The sequence below is a fragment of the Moschus berezovskii genome, chromosome 6, assembly GCF_049115385.1.
Source record: "Moschus berezovskii isolate FMDL1 chromosome 6, NW_MosBer_1.0, whole genome shotgun sequence".
Classification (NCBI taxonomy): domain Eukaryota; kingdom Metazoa; phylum Chordata; class Mammalia; order Artiodactyla; family Moschidae; genus Moschus; species Moschus berezovskii.
In genome coordinates, this window is record NC_142465.1 from 117,500,001 (window position 1) to 117,517,388 (window position 17,388).

General features: G+C 48.9%; 1 protein-coding gene across 2 annotated transcripts in view; it reads right to left on the minus strand.

The window, feature by feature from the left end:
- The window catches only part of ARFGAP3 (ARF GTPase activating protein 3), a 58,405-nt gene extending 43,191 nt beyond the window's left edge, over positions 1-15,214 (minus strand). For both annotated transcript variants that reach the window (XM_088837537.1, XM_055394606.2), the window contains exons 1-2: positions 15,055-15,214; positions 7,089-7,207 (exon numbers count right to left, since the gene is read on the minus strand). In XM_088837537.1, the coding sequence (XP_088693663.1) occupies positions 7,089-7,207; positions 15,055-15,123 (188 nt within the window). In that variant the 5' untranslated portion in view covers positions 15,124-15,214. The remainder of the gene's footprint in view (positions 1-7,088; positions 7,208-15,054) is intronic.
- Between the last annotated feature and the right edge of the window lie 2,174 nt (positions 15,215-17,388).

A 17,388-nucleotide genomic window follows, 5' to 3' on the forward strand; every position in this document is an offset into this window, starting at 1 on the left:
TGTATTTTATTTATCTATTTTTGGCCACACCTCATAGCATGTGGAATCTTAGTTCCTGGACCAGGAATCAAACCCACACCCCTTGCACTGGAAACTCGGAGTTTTAACCACTGAACCACCAGGGAAGTCCCCAAGCCAAATATTTCTATACCTATATTTCTTAGAAATAAAAGTAAGAACTGATTGTGTTTAAACTGACCTGACAGATCTTCTCTGCTAACATTGGAATTTCAAAATAAAAGGCTGATGGCACGGGACTCTGAATCTAGTCAACCATAAGAGGCCACTCGAACTGCTTGTCAGTCCCCATTCCCACAGGAGGAGGTGACTCCCTGTAGGTTGCAGCTCACCTTTAATTCCGATTAAGAGAAGTGGAAAAGGCAAGAGTCTGTGACAGGGCTAATAAAAAGTAAAGCAAGGAAAGCAGGAGAAGTTGGAGAATTAGTGTCACTTTAACAAAATAGCTTCTGTTAACAAATTAGGTCAATGAAAAAACAGGTTTCCCACAACTTCTGTAATCCTTATATGTCAAGACATAACTGCCTTAAAAACTGCATGAATTAGCTTCACTGATGGCTGCTGTAGCCAGTATTTTTTTTTTTTTTTGGGTAAGTAGAGCATTTAAATGGATTTCAGAAACTTGTGAAATTAGAACACATCTCACAAATAAACATGACAAAGTTATCATGTAATCAAAAATTTTAAGTGGGGTAAATTACACCATAACTAGTAATCTAGACTCTCACAGACAAGCCCAGCAATGGCTTTCAGGGAGCCGCTTGTTTATAACTGGCTTGATGGGCTAATTCAGGGTCACGAGAGGTGTTGCCTTTCTAAACTAACATAATAAAAAGGTTCTCCTCTTGCATTCACTAAGCCGGCACCCAGATAATTCAGATCTGATCACTGTCAACAAGCTGGCGGCTTGCCACATGCCAGGATCCATGCGAGTTCATTTGCTCACTCCGGCCAAAGCCCTAGGAAGACGATAAGCCTTCTCATCTCCACTTTCAAGGGAAGGAGACAGAGACAGAGAGGTAAGGAGCACACCCGGAGCTAGGAAGGGATGGCCGCAGGACTCGGACCCCCAGCCGCCAAGCTCCAGCGTCCTCACTCTCAGGGCCTCCCAGTACTGCCTCATGAACCTTGGGGGTGCCCACTGTGCCCAGGCCCTGTCAGGCTTCCCCTCCCGAGTGCACTTCTCATGGGCCTCAGGGGTATAAAGTTTCAGCTCCTAGCCTGGCAGTCAATCAAGACCCTGCCAAGGTCCCGTAGACCTTCCCCCAAATCTAATGTCTCCTCATTTTCCTATGTGTTAAAAACTAGCTACCAGACATTTCACTTTTTTCCCATCTCTACACCTTTTCTTTCGCTTATTTATTCGGCTGCTTATGGGTCTTAGTTGCAGTGGCAGCGGTGGTGATTTAGTCGCTAACTCACATCTGACTCTTGCGACCCCATGAACTGCAGCCAGTCAGGCTCTCCTGTCCATGGGATTTCCCAAGCAAGAATACTGCAGTGAGTTGCCATTTCCCTTCTCCAGAGGATCTTCCTGACCCTGGGATCAAGCCCATGTCTCCTGCATTGCAGGCCGATTCTTTACCACCAAGTCACCAGGGAAGCCTCTTAGCTGTTACCTGTGGGATCCAGTTCCCCAACCAGGGGTTGAACCTGGGCCCCCTGCATTGGGAGCACAGAGTCTTAGCCGCTGGACCACCAGAGAAGTCCCTCTAGACTTTTTCTTACTGTCCGAGTGCTGCCCTCCTTGTCTCTCCATTATCAAAATCGCACCAAGCCTTTGAAGTTCGCTGAGACTGCTACCTTCTGTTTAAACTTTGCCTAATTTTCCAAGCAGAAGGAGACACTGTTTTTATCAGTGCTCTGTACAGACCACCTTACTATTTATGTTGTATTTGTACCCCTAGCCCAACAACGGTGACGCAAGGCTGAGACCCCCTGCACCTCTCATGGCTTGTGAAACACTTAATGGTGAACTAGAGAAGAAGCACTGATCGCTGAGGAAGGCTTTCTTATTGCTCCTTGCTATTCTTTGGAACTCTGCATTCAGATGCTTTTATCTTTCCTTTTCTCCTTTGCTTTTCGCTTCTCTTCTTTTCACAGCTGTTTGTAAGGCCTCCTCAGACAGCCATTTTGCTTTTTTGCATTTCTTTTCCATGGGGATGGTCTTGGTCCCTGTCTCCTGTACAATGTCACGAACCTCAGTCCATAGTTCATCAGGCACTCTATCAGATCTAGTCCTTTAAATTTTTCACTTCCACTGTATAATCATAAGGGATTTGATTTAGGTCATATCTGAATGGTCTAGTGGTTTTCCCTACTTTCTTCAATTTAAGTCTGAATTTGGCAATAAGGAGTTCATGATCTGAGCCACAGTCATTTCCTGGTCTTGTTTTTGCTGACTGTGTAGAGCTTCTCCATCTTTGGCTGCAAAGAATATAATTAATCTGATTTCGGTGTTGACCATCTGGTGATGTCCATGTGTTGAATTTTCTCTTGTGTTGTTGAAAGAGGGTGTTTGCTATGACCAGTGCGTTCTCTTGGCAAACCTCTGTTAGCCTTTTCCCTGCTTCATTCTGTGCTCCAAGGCCAAATTTGCCTGTTACTCCAGGTGTTTCTTGACTTCCTACTTTTGCATTCCAGTCCCCTATAATGAAAAGGACGTCTTTTTTGGGTGTTAGTTCTAAAAGGTTTTGTAGGTCTTCATAGAAGACCGTTCAACTTCGACTTCTTCAGCGTTACTGGTTGGGGCATAGGCTTGGATTACTGTAATATTGAATGGTTTGCTTTGGAAACGAACAAGGATCATTCTGTTGTTTTTGAGATTGCATCCAAGTACTGCATTTTGGACTTTTCTATTGACCATGTTGGCTACTCCATTTCTGCTAAGGGATTCCTGCCCACAGTAGTAGATATAATGGTCATCTGAGTTAAATTCACCCATTCTAGTCCATTTTAGTTCACTGATTCCTAGAATGTCGACATTCACTCTTGCCATCTCCTGTTTGACCACTTCCAATTTGCCTCGATTCACGGACCTAACATTCCAGGTTCCTATGGAATACTGCTCTTTACAGCATCGGACCTTGCTTCTATCACCAGTCACATCCACAACTGGGTATTGTTTTTGCTTTGGCTCCAACCCTTCATTCCTTCTAGAGTTATTTCTCCACTGATCTCCAGTAGCATACTGGGCACCTACCGACCTGGGGAGTTCCTCATTCAGTATCCTATCATTTTGTCTTTTCATGCTGTTCATGGGGTTCTCAAGGCAAGTATACTGAAGTGGTTTGCCATTCCTTTCTCCAGTGGACCACATTCTGTCAGGCTTCAGGAATACGTGAACCATGAAATTCCAGATGTTCAAGCTGGTTTTACAAAAGGCAGAGGAACCAGAGATCAAATTGCCAACATCTGCTGGATCATGGAAAAAGCAAGAGAGTTCCAGAAAAACATCTATTTCTGCTTTATTGACTATGCCAAAGCCTTTGACTGTGTGGATAAGAATAAACTGTGGAACATTCTGAAAGAGATGGGAATACCAGACCACCTGACCTGCCTCTTGAGAAACCTGTATGCAGGTCAGGAAGCAACAGTCAGAACTGGACATGGAACAACAGGCTGGTTCCAAATAGGAAAAGGAGTACGTCAAGGCTGTATATTGTCACCTTGCTTGTTTAACTTCTATGCAGAGTACATCATGAGGAACACTGGGCTGGAAGAAGCACAAGCTGGAATCAAGACTGCCGGGAGAAATATCAATAACCTCAGCTATGCAGATGACACCACCCTTATGGCAGAAAGTGAAGAGGAACTCAAAAGCCTCTTGATGAAAGTGAAACAGGAGAGTGAAAAAGTTGGCTTGAAGCTCAACATTCAGAAAACTAAGATCATGGCATCTGGTCCCATCACTTCATGGGAAATAGATGGAAAAGCAGTGGAAACAGTGTCAGAGTTTATTTTTTTGGGCTCCAAAATCACTGTGGATGCTGATTGCAGCCATGAAATTAAAAGACGCTTATTCCTTGGAAGGAAAGTTATGACCAACCTAGATAGCATATTAAAAAGCAAAGACATTACTTGCCCAACCAAGGTCCGTCTAGTCAAGGCTATGGGTTTTTCCCGTGGTCATGTATGGATGTGAGAGTTGGACTGTGAAGAAAGCTGATCGCCGAAGAATTGATGCTTTTGAAGTGTGGTGTTGGAGAAGACTCTTGAGAGTCCCTTGGACTGCAAGGAGATCCAACCAGTCCATTCTAAAGGAGATCAGTCCTGGGTGTTCATTGGAAGGACTGATGCTAAAGCTGAAGCTCCAATACTTTGGCCACCTCATGTGAAGAGTTGACTCACTGGAAAAGACTCTGATGCTGGGAGGGATTGGGGGTGGGAAGAGAAGGGGACGACAGAGAATAAGATGGCTGGATGGCATCACCGACTCGATGGACATGAGTTTGAGTGAACTCTGGGAGTTGGTTATGGACAGGGAGGCCCGGCGTGCTGTGATTCATGGGGTCGCAAAGAGTCGGACACGACTGAGCGACTGAACTGAACTGAACAGAGAAGAAGCAGAGCCAGAGAGGAGCTTCGGGGAGACTTGATGTCACAGGTCCTGGGGGAGGAGCTCTGGGCCTGGGGTGGGGGGCAGGGATTGGGGTGGGGAGGGGGCAGGGCCAGACCATGCCAAACTGTTAATATGTTCATGCCCAGGAAATGGGACTTTGTGTGTGTGTGTGTGCGCACATGTGATGTGTGGCCGGTTCGCAGGGGAGAGAAAGAAGAGGGAAGGAAGCTCTAGAGGAGGGACTTTCACTTCCTACTCTGGGACTGTTTGGATTCTTTTTTCCCAATGAACTAATGTTTGTAATTTTTTTTTTAATCAACGGAAAATATTTAAAGAGCAGCCCTCCACCTCTGAAAAAAAAATCCTTAAATACCCTCATCATCCTTGACTTTGTCCTGCCCAAATCCTTGACTGCTGCCCTCAGTTATACGTAGAGGTTTTTTTTCCTTAATGGCTGTTTTTGAATCATGTACAAGCATCGTGATTCATCCAGTTATATTTATCTAACTTTTCCAAGGGTGGTGATTAAACCTGCAACAGCCCAAAGAGACCCTGCTGTCCAGTCTCATCAGGCTCTCAGTCAGCCCTTCCCTCAGCGGGGGACATGTCAGAAAGCCACCTCGTTTCCTGGAATGGTTTAAACTGGCAGTGTGCTGTGTGGTGGGGAAAAGGGAGGGCCCGCTCTAGTGGGCATGGCCGAGCAGAGAGGAAGAGAGCCAATTGCACAAGGACTCTGGGCATCTCGAGCTCTGGGCAGAGTGGGTCACCATGTGTTAACTGGTGACAATCGACCTAGGGGGGAAAAGTACACGTAGATAAACTTGACCTGGCAACCACATCCCTCCACATTTGAAAAAGATACGAGGACCGGAGAGTGTGTTAAAAATATCCTTCATCAAAGGAAAAAGACAAGACAAGACGGGAAACTGATAGATGCCCTGAAAGTAGTAAGAACACACAAAAGAATTCCCTTCCCTAAATCACTGCCTATGGAGTTAAACGGCTATAATATTCAACCTATTCTGCTCCATGGACGGAGGAGCCTGGTGGGCTACAGCCCATGGGGTCGTGAAGAGTCAGACACGACTGAGCAACTTCACTTTCACTTTTCACTCTCATGCACTGGAGAAGGCAATGGCTCCCCACTCCAGTACTCTCGCCTGGAAAATCCCATGGACAGAGGAGCCTGGTGGGCTGCGGTCCACGGGGTCACTAAGAGTCAGACATGACTGAGCGACTTCGCTTTCACTTTTCACTCTCAAGCACTGGAGAAGGAAATGGCAACCCACTCCATTATTCTTGCCTGGAGAATCCCAGGGACAGAGGAGCCTAGTGGGCTGCTGTCTGTGGGGTCGCACAGAGTCGGACATGACTGAAGCGATTTAGCAGCAGCAGCAGCTCTTATAAACTGATTTCTGAGAAAAAGAATACATGAAAGCACATAAAGAAAGCTTTTTAGGTTAATACAGTAAAAATTATAATATTAATAGGTTACTCCACGGGAACAAATACTCCTTGTGGTAATCATGTTGTAGGATCAATGTACTCCTTAAGTCATAACAGGCAGGGAAACAGGTGAGCTGACTGGGGGAGGCCAGCCACGGGGAGATCTGAGCCGCAGGGGTGCCCTGCAGACGCAAGGACTACGCGAGCGCGCGCCCTGTTTGGCTTCCAAGCCCGGAGCCTGCCTGGGCATCCTTCATCTCAATGTATTTAACTTCACACAAGGGCACATCCAGCCTCCCACTGGACTGTGTGGTGTCTTTAGTACCCACAAAGGCCCCATAGAGGGTCAGAGTAGAGACAGGTACTCGCCAGAGGAGCCCAGGCAACACACAGCTTCAGGTTAAGAAAAAAGGCTTCACACTGCACACATCTTTCATACAAAAATCATTCCCTCCAGCTCTACTAATATCCTTGGGAGCCTGAGCTGTTGGATTACGCTAGAGGTGAAACCCAGCTCCGAGGGTCCCCCTGACTTAAGTAACTAGAGCTGAAGGAGTGATGGACAGACAGAACCCCTCTTCTCCTAGGAGGGGTCAGAGCAAGACCCCCATGTGCTGCTAATTATCAGAAGACAAAAACGGAGAAGGGGGCAACAGAGGACGAGACGGTTGGATGGCATCACCAGCTCAATGGACACGGGCCTGAGCAAACGCCAGGAGACGGTGAAGGGCAGGGAGGCCTGGCGCGCTGCAGCCCACGGCCGCAGAGTCGGACGTGACTTAGTGGCTGAACAAGAACGGCAAAGGAAAGGAAATGCTGCCTCAGACCCCAGACTCCGACGGCCTCAACACCGCTGCCTCGGCTCTTGGGCCGGCTCTACAGGATAGCAGCTGAATAGAGAGTTACTCACTTTCCCAGTTTACTCATTCTCCGTGAGACTTTAATCTCCATGACGCAACCTACCTCTCATGTTACTTGATGCAAAGCAAACGCAAAGGAAAAGGGGAGAGAGACCCGTGGAGCGTTGTACTCACCCCCGCCCCCAGGAGAGAGGCCCCCTTACCGGATGAAACTCAGGTGGACACCCAGGGATCTGTGGCCCCCCGAGCAGTCGATGCACAGGAATACCCCGTAGGTGATGCTGGCCCAGCTGGGGTTCTTGGCACCACAGTCAAAACACACCTGAAAGAAAAGTTCAAAACTCAGCCACCAATTGATTGTTATTTGCCAGATCAGCCATCCTATAGGACAATACAGGATTTGGCTTGAAAACTGCTTAAGCCTCACAATTTAAACTGATTATTAGAGGGAATTCCCTGGTGGTCCAGTGATAAGGACTCAGCGCTTTCACTGCTGGGGCCCAGGTTCAAGCCCTGGTCAGGGAACTAAGCCCCACAAGTGGTGCGGTACAGACAAAAATAAATAAATACACAAACTGGCTATTAGAAAATATCTCACCTCGATTTTTAAAAAATGGCTCAAATTTCTATTTCATTTATGATGATATTATTATATTACACATATTATATATAAATATAAATATTAATACAATGCATTAATTACATAATAAATTACATATTATTTTATATCTATTATAACACATCCCTGGTGGCTCAGTGGTAAAGCATCCGCCTGTAGTGCAAGAGATGCAGGAGACATGAATTCCACCCCTGGGTTGCGAAGAGCCCCTGGAGGAGGAGATGGCAACCCACCCCGGTATTTCTTGCCGGGAAAATCCCATGGACAGAGGAGCCTGGCGGACTGTGGTCCATTGGGTCACAAAGAGTTGAAGTGCACATACAGGTAATTGTAACACTCAACGGTACGTGTAGTGAAGTGAACTCAGGTGTGTTTATCATCTCAAATATGACATATGCATGAAGCATCAACAGGGCTCCTCCCCCGTCACATGAGCAAACACTGACAGGGATGTCCTGCTGGAAACGCCCAGCACCTTACGGTCCCCTGGGCAGTGGCTCTCTGCCAGACGGCAGGTGTTCATGTAGGTTTCCTTCCTCCTCAGCCAGACTCCAAGATGCCCCTGGGATCCTGCCCTCCTGGTCCCAAGTGAAGTAAAGTTGCTCAGTTGTGTCCGAGTCTTTGCGACCCTATGGACTGTAGCCCACTAGGGTCCTCCATCCATGGAATTTTCTAGGTAAGAGTACTGGAGTGGATTGCCATTTCCTTCTCCAGGGCAGGGCTTCCCTTGTGGCTCAGCTGGTAAAGAATCCACTTGCAATGCAGGAGACCTGGGTTTGATCCCTGGGTTGGGAAGATCCCCTGGAGAAGGGAAAGGCTACCCATTCCAGTATTCTGGCCTAGAGAATTCCATGGACCTTATGGTCCATGGGGTCGCAACTGAGCCACTCTCACTTCACTTCTCCAGGGCATCTTCCCAACCCAGGGATCGAACCCAGGTCTCTCACATTGCAGGCAGATGCTTTACTGCCTGAGCCACCAAGGAATCCCAAATCCTGGTCCTAAACCCTCATGTAATCTCCACCCTCACTCTGCCCAGGAGACTTGTGTGACCAATGATAAGGCAGACGTGCTGCTGCGTCATTTCCGGGTTCGGTCCCAAAAGGCCCAGCGGCTTTTTTTCCTTTCTCTCTCTGGCTTCCTCTCCCCTGGATCACTGGCTCTGGGGGACACCAGCTGCCATGTCCGGAGGTCACTGGGCAGCCTAGTGGAGAGACCCACGTGGGGAGAAACCGAGGTCTTCAGTCCGACAGCCAGTGGGAAGCGGAGGCCAGCTGACAGCCGCGTGGGTGAGCTTGGGGTAGAAGCCTCAGCCTTCCGTGGCTGCAGCCTCGTGAGAGGCCCTGAACTGCCAGCCTCATCAGTGACGCAAGTCAACACTCTTCATCTGATAGCAGGAGCACAGACACAGTGCTTGTCATGGAAATTAATACTACTGATTAATTAGAGTCGGAACAACAGGACTGTTAAGAATTCCACTAATAATAGAATTGTATTCCAGAAAAGAAACCCATATTTTTGCCAGCTGAGCCCCCTCTCCCCGCAGATCCCTGGCCTTCAAAACCTGTGTGAGACATGTTGTGTTTGTTATTTTAAGATGTTGAGTTCTGCAATGGATGCTGATATGGAGTACACTGCGTGGAACGCTGTGTCCTTCACGACCTCTGCACCCCCCCCCCCACTCTCTGCAGGCCACTTTTATAACAGACGCACAGCTCCCGCCCACCGAGCACGCCCCCTCCTGCACAGAGGGTGCCTGGCACTCCTACGGGCCCTGGGGACCCCTCCTCCCTCATCGGCACAGAGCCCAGACCTGGTGAGAGCTCAGTTAATGTTTTCTGTATATTTTCTTATCTCGCACAGAGCCCAGACCTGGTGAGAGCTCAGTTAATGTTTTCTGTATATTTTCTTATCTCCCACAGAGCCTGAAAAATAGTGACGTTCCCACACTAAGCAGTCAGTAAATATATTAATCAAATGAACAATTTGTAAAAAATATTACCAGCTCAAAAATTGTTGCCAGCCCCCTCAACACTGACTGGAGTCAAACATTCTTCATCTAATAATGAGACATACAAGTATTCTAAAATACACAGTGCTTGTCATGGAATTAATATTTGTAATGAATTAAACCAGAACAACAGAATAGTAAAAACAGTAAAAAGTCCATGAATAGGAGGCTTTTTTAAAAGCTCCCAAATTTCAGACATGCTTTTCAGGCAGAGCCCCCTCTGTGAAGGTTGTTCCAACTCAAACCGTGAAGAGAGATCTGGCTTCTAGCCTCTTGAGGGCAATACAAGCATGAAAACACACGTGGATTTTCCAAAGCCCTTCATGGTGACAGGTTCACATGAAGCCTATGGGAATAGTGGTGGAGGGGTGACAGTTGACATGAGAGACACCGGCCATTCACTTCGGTGTTTGTTGATTGCCTGCTGTATGCCAGACACCATGGCAGAGCCTGAGGTATTAAGAAATGGTGGCACTGATTCCACAAACACTTGCTGAGTCCCTCCCCCTTCCCCCCAACAGGCCACTAATGTAGGAGAAATGCATGCACGTTAAGCCGCTTCAGTCAGGTCCGACTCTTTGCAATCTCATGGACTGGAGCCCGCCAGGCTCTTCTGTCCATGGGGATTCTCCAGGCAGGAATACTAGAGTGGGTTGCCAGGCCCTCCTCCAGGGAATCCTCCCAATCCAGGGATCAAACTCAAGTCTCTTGTGTCTCCAGCATTGGCAGGCAGATTCCTTACCACTAGGACCACCCGGGACATGAAAATGAAGATGCCCTGGGGTAACAGCCATTAGAGTAAGGAATCCCCTCTAGTGGGCTGCCACACAGTGGGACCGACTCTGCCAAAGGTGCCATCCCCCTGCGAGAGGCCACTGTAATTCCTCATTCACTCAGCCAACAGCTGCCACTATCGGGAAGCCCCTGGCACACACAGAGTGACGTACAAAGGTGGCCTGTGGAGCTCACAGCAGTCTAGGAGTCCTAGCGGGGAAGACAGCATTAGCTATAATGCTGAACCTCAGTAAGCAAGGATAGGATGCAAAGCTTTCTAGATGGGGTACAAGTGGCATTTGGGTCAAGAATAGAGTCTAAAATGGCAGTAAGTGGCAGAAGTCTGTGCAGGAAATGGCCCTGTGCAGGGAGATGACCCAGAGGCTGGGAGCACACAGCCCAGAACAGACAAGTCCGAGAATCACTCCCGAGGTGGCTGCAAGGCTGGCTGTGAAAAGACAGCATCAGGGTTTCTAACAAGCGGCCTCAGCATCTTCCTGACCTACCAACTAAGAATGTAGCTCCATGAGGCCTGGGGCCCTGCTCGCTTGAGCTGAGCTCTGAGCATTGAGCCTGATACAAAGCACGGACCAAATGCATACACAGGTGGTCGAAGAGCTCCTGAGCCAAGACAGTGGAGGCTGAGGTCAGAGGGCAGCTAGAGATCCCAGCCTGGCTCTCACAAGTGCTGCCTTGGTTCTCCTGCTGGAACAGGGACTCCACTGTGCTTTGATATGCAACCCTAAACCAAAATGCCAAAGAATCAATGCTTTTGAATTGTGATCTTGGAGAAAACTCTTGAGAGTCCTTTCGACTTCAAGGAGATCAGACTGGTCAATCCTAAAGGAAATCAACCCTGAATATTCATTGGAAGGACTGATGCTGAAGCTGAAGCTCCAATACTTTGGCCACCTGATGCAAAGAGCCAACTCATTGGAAAAGACACTGATGCCGGGAAAGATTGAAGGCAGGAGGAGAGGGAGACGACAGGATGAGACAGTTGAATGGCATCACTGACTCAATGGACGTGAATCTGAGCAAACTCTGGGAGATGGTGGAGGACAGGGAAGCCTGGAGAGCTGCAGTCCATCGGGTCACAAAGAGTTGGACATGACTTAGCGACTGAACAAAAATGACAAACCAAAGTGGAGATATGGTTTTCTAAGCAAAATATCAGCTCTATGGTAATAAAAATACTTTTGGACTAGCAGTTTGTTTTTGCCTTGTGTGAGAATAATAATTACTATAGAAATCACAGCTAATATGTTCCATGCCAGGCACTGTTGCTGGTCAATGGAAAATTTCTAACAACCATATAAGAAGGCACTTTTCTTATCCCCATCAGGACCAGCTTCTGGGCGTGGGTGTGATCCATGCATTCACTCACACGGACCCTGCATGGCACGCAGAAGGTCCCACGAGTGGTTAATGCTCTGCTGTGCCATCTTGAAATTCTTAATACTTTTCCAACAAGAGCCCTGCATGTTCACTTTGTATGTTTCAAGTTCCCTGCAAAGTTTATAAAGCCAGTCTTCATCCCCATGTTAGAGAAAACTAAGGAAATATGAAGTGAAGGGTCATAGCTAGGAAGCAGTATCACAGAGATGGGACCCCAGACAGGCAGTCTTCCCTCGAGCACACTCTGCATCGTTTCACTGCGCTGCCTCTCTCCAGGCCAGGCAGCCCTTGACCTGGCCTCTAGACAAGGACCACTAGCTCCAAAAAGGCAGCCACCTGTCCCTTTTCCCATCGGTGCATCCTCAGTGCTTTGCAGTGCCCGGCACACTGCAGGTGCTTAACTGGTATTTGTTGAATGAATAACTCAAACAATCGATGTAACATCAAGGAACAGCTGAGATGGGAAGGATTTCACAAACTAGAAAACTGACCCTTTGAGGTAAACCTTTGATCCAGAGTAAATATTCACCATACACAGAGAGGGAGCAGTTGGATGCCACATTCTAAAAATAAACCAAAGTGTTTTTAAGTACCTTTCCTGTGTCATGTGTCTCAGAGCTCTTTTTAACCTTCTCATTTTAAAAATGCTTATTAATTCTTCCATATCATTATAACTAGTTTCCATCTTTGCTTAGGTAATTATAACTAGTTTTCATTTTTGCTTAAGTAAAGGTTTATTGTGTGTGTGTACATGCTAAGTAGCTTCAGTTGTGTTCAACTCTGTGCAACCGATGGACTGTAGCCCACCAGGCTCCTCTGTCCATGGGATTCTCCAGGCAAGAACACTGGAGTGGGTTGCCATGCTCTCCTCCAGGAGATCTTCCTGACCCAGGGATGGAAACTGTGTCTTTTACGTCTTCTGCCTTGGCAGGCAGTTCTTTAACACTAGCGCCACCTGGGAAGCCCAATGGTTTATTCTCTTTGTGACCCCATGGACTATACAGCCCATGGAATTCTCGAGGCCAGAATGCTGGAGTGGGTAGCCTTTCCCTTCTCCAGGGGATCTTCCCAACCCAGGGATTGAACCCAGGTCTCCCGCGTTGCAGGCGCATTCTTTACCAGCTCAGCCACAAGGCAAGTCCAATGGTTTATTGTGAAGTGAAGTGAAGTCGCTCAGTCATGTCCGACTCTTTGCGACCCCATGGACTGTAGCCCACCAGGCTCCTCCATCCATGGGATTCTCCAGGCAAGAATATTGGAGTGGGTTGCCATTTCCTTCTCCATAACACTCAAATAAATAAAAAGTCTTAGTCAAGGAATGTAGCACCATACTGTGTTTCACTACCACAAACTATTTTTGCTTAATGCTTTTATTAACCCGGCTACAGAATATACATTTTTTTACAGGTGTGTTGTTCATAATTAAAATAATATTCACAAAAATAGCTGATATGTATCGATGGCCAGTATACACAGGTACTACTCTAAGTGTTTTTCTTGGATTTTCTCATTTAATCCTCACAATAACTCTCTGAATTAGACCCGGCTCCTGCCCCATTTTCAGATGAGGAAAAAAAGGCACCAAGTGGTCAAGTAATCTGCCCAAAGTGACAGGAAGTCACGGAGTCTGGCCAACAATTTATAGGCAAGCCCACACATGTCCTTCAAAAGCGTTCTTGGTTTAAAGACACTGACTTCTTATTTAAAAGGGACAGCTTCCTGTTGAGGAGTTCAGTCAATGAGAACATATGCTGTGTTTCTGAGATAACACAGACAAAAATATATGGTTTCTACTCTGCTAACTCTAGATCCTTATCTCGTCTAGTTTACAGCAAGCACTCTTTATAAACAGATTCATGAAAATTTGAAAATCAAGAAAACAGCAAAGAAATCGGCACTGGAGAGTTCCTGGGACCTTTCTCCTCTGGTCTTTCTTATATTCGTCAGATATCACCTCCAATAAATGGCTTCCTTTTGTGCTTCTCTTAGGCTGTAAAAATACTGGCTCCCCTCCACCTAGACTGAAAGACATCTACATGTTGTAAAACTCTGGGACTCTCTGTGCCATCCTGTCGTGGCTCCTGACCATGCTGGTTAACAGCTGTTCACTTTGGCGGCGGCAGTGGGGGCCAGGCAGGACAGTCATGGAGAAAAGGGGAGAGTCCATGCCGACACGACTGCCCTTTGCACTGGCCAGGTTCCACGCCAGCCTGTGATCCTCAGTGAGGGTATCACTTTAGCCTGATGTGTCATCCCATCTCTGCTGCTGCTAAGTCACTTCAGTCGTGTCTGACTCTGTGCAACCCCACAGACGGCAGCCCACCAGGCTCCGCCATCCCTGGGACTCTCCAGGCAAGAACACTGGAGTGGGTTGCCATTTCCTTCTCCAATGTGTGAAAGTGAAAAGTGAAAGTGAAGTCGCTCAGTCGTGTCCGACTAGTAGCGGCCCCATGGACTGTAGCCCACCAGGCTCCTCTGTCCATGGGATTTTCTAGGCAAGAGTATTGGAGTGGCTTGCCGTTGCCTTCTCCGATCTCTAGCCAGTCGCAAAAAGTGCTAAGAGTCATAGGGGTGGGAAACGGCCCCTGAGATGAAGAAAAAAAGGAAAACCCCAATCTCCAAGGAGACCCAAAGGGCAGGAAGGGAAAGGGTCTACGCTGGGCTTTCTTAGCAAGAGTTAAGAGCTCCAAGTCACTTAGCAGCAATTACTTAGCAGCTTCATGAGACACGGAGATTGAGGCCGCCACCAAAGGACACAGGGCACCAACCAGCCTCCAACTGGCCCCTTGGGGAGCCTCAGAGGTGAGCTCGAAGGTGGGCAGCGGGCATGCTCAGCTTGCTCAGCGCCCAGCACTACCAGCTGGAGCTCTGACCCGGTGCATGCTTCCTGGCTGGGTCACAGGTGGCCTGCGCGGTCCGCCCCCAGTCGCGGGAGCCCCGTGTACGCCCCCCGCCCCTCCAGCCCTCTCTCAGGTCCCCGAGCTCGCCCCCAGTTCTCGCAGGAACTCCAGAGTCCATTCTGCTGCCCCCTCAAAGCCCCCTCTGCCTCGCCGTAAGCTCCCAGGCCCCGTACGCCGCTGGGACCCCCAGATGCTCTCGCCTCCCGCCCCCAGGACTTCCCAGGAGTCCGCCCAGCCTTGGACCTTGGCGTGCGCCCCCTTCCCCGCCCCTCCCTTACTGAAGCGGGGAGGGCAGCACACCGACCGGACCCAGGCCAGGCCCGGCCGTTGCGGCCGCACAGTGCGACGTGTCACACAGGCCGGGCCGGCTCCTCCTCCCCGCGGCCGCGGCCACTGGCGCCGCAGGGGCCGCCCGCGGGATCCCGCAGGGATGCCAGGAGAGCCTGAACACTCCTGGCGGCCGTTACCTTGTTGGTGGGCACCGAGCGGAGGCGCTTGAAGATGGTCAGGATGTCTTGCTTGCTGGGGTCCCCCATGATCACCCAAGAACCGGGGCGCAGCTGGCCCCGCCAACCGGGAAGGCGAGAGCTGCAACGGTTGCCGCCTCCTGCGGGTAGACGCCGACCGAGGGGCGGGGCTGCCCGGGAAGATCAGAGCCCGCCTCTCGATGGCCCCGCCCACGGCCCCGCCCACCGCCGCAGCGCACGCGCCGCTCGCTCAAGCCCCGCCCCGGCGCGGCATGCGCACGCGCATGCGCAGGGAGGCTCGCGCGCCTCCAGGCCGCTTTCTGGCTTTGGCTCTGGGCGGTGCTTGGCGCAGGCGGTCTTGGGTCTGGTTTATGCCGGCGCTCACGGCTACCTGAGGCACCACCGCTTCGGATGACGCACTCCTTCCTCGGTCACAGTCGGGCGGCAGAACCTGCCACTCCAAGTGCAGAGGAGAAAGCTTGAAGGGCATGGCGAGGGCCTCCCTTCCGATTCCCGATGCCCTAGGGCAGGATTTTCTCTAGTCGCCTTTTAATATATTTTTTGCCGCCAGCTAAAGCTGAGGCCTGGGTGGAAATCGTCCTGTGGCGAAACTGGTTTTCTTAAAGTATCAGTTTGGGTATATCAGTTATTGTTCAGTCGCTAAGTCGTGTCCGACTCTGCAACCCTATGGACTGCAGCACCGCCAGGCTTCCCTGTCCTTCACGCTTTCCTGGAATTTGCTCAGACTCATGTCCACTGAGTCAGTGATGCCGTCCAACCATCTCATCCTCTGCTTCCCGCTTCTCCTCCTGCCTTCAATCTTCTCCAGCATCAGGGTCTTTTCTAATGAGTCAGCTCTTCTCATCAGGTGGCCAGAGTATTGGCATTTCAGTCCTTCCAATGAATATTCAGGGTTGATTTCCTTTAGGATTGACTGGTTTGATCTCCTTACTGTCCAAAGGACTCTCAAGAGTCTTCTTCAACACCACAGTTCGAAAGCATCAATTCTTGAGCGTTCAGGCTTATTTAAGGTTGAACTCTCATACCCATACATGACTATTTTTTAATTTCATGGCTGCAGTCACCATACTCATTGATTTTGGAGCCCAAGAAAATAGTCTGTCACAGTTTCCATTTTTCCCAATCTGTTTGCCATGAAGTGATGGGACCAGATGCCATGATCTTAGTTTTCTGAATGTTGAGTTTTAAGCCAACTTTTTCACTCTCCTCTTTCATCAAGAGGCTTTTTCATTCTTCTTCACTCTCTGCCATAAGGGTGATGTCATCTGCATATCTGAGGTTATTCGTATTTCTCCTGGCAATCTTGATTCCAGCTTGTGCTTTATCCAGCCTGGCATTTCACATGATGTACTCTGCACATATAGTCATGTATGGATGTGAGTTGGACTCTAAAGAAAACTGAGCCCTGAAGAATTGATGCTTTTGAACTGTGGTGTTGGAAAAGACTCTTGAGAGTCCCTTGGGCTGCAAGGAGATCCAATTAGTCCATCCTAAAGGAAATCAGTCCTGAATATTCATTGGAAGGACTGATGCTGAAGCTGAAACTCCAATACTTTGGCCACCTGATGTGAAGAACTGACTCTTTTGAAAAGACCGTGATGCTGGGAAAGATTGAGGGCAGAAGGGGACAACAGAGGATTAGATGGTTGGATGGCATCACCGACTCGATGGACAAGAGTTTGAGCAAGCTCCAGGAGTTGGTGATGGACAGGGAGGCCTGGCGTGCTGTAGTGCATGGGGTCACAGAGTTGGACACGACTGAGTGACTGAACTGAACTCTGCATATAAGTTGAATAAGCAGAGTGACAATATCTAGCCTTGTTGTACTCCCTTCCTGATTTTGAACCAGTTCATTATTCCATGTCAGGGTAAATCAGTGAGAGAGAACAATTCTCCTGAGGCAAAAGACGCTTACTGGGATATGATGAAAGCAGACAAGAAGAGAAGCTGGCTTTTTCCTACCCTTTGGCTGACATTACTACCTGGAGGGTTTAAACGCTTGGAGAAGGGCACGTCTTTGGCTTAGTGGGTTGGAGCCACTAGGTGAGTGTCGCCCACGGGTCAGGACAAGGATAACAGGTTTTGGAGTCCAGGCCCAGTTCAGCCAGCTCCTTCCCAGCTTTGCGATCTTGGTCAGATCACTTTTCTGAAGCTGGGCTGCTCCTCCCTACCATGGGGTGAGGGCTGGGGAATCAGTGCTGAGCAGTGCAGGAAAGCAGCTTCCCAGTGAACCCAGGGAAAGGCTTGGGCAGTTGTCTTTCTGCTTTTGAGGCGCTGTGAGGCGTGTTTCCTCAGCGGGTCTGGTTAGATACC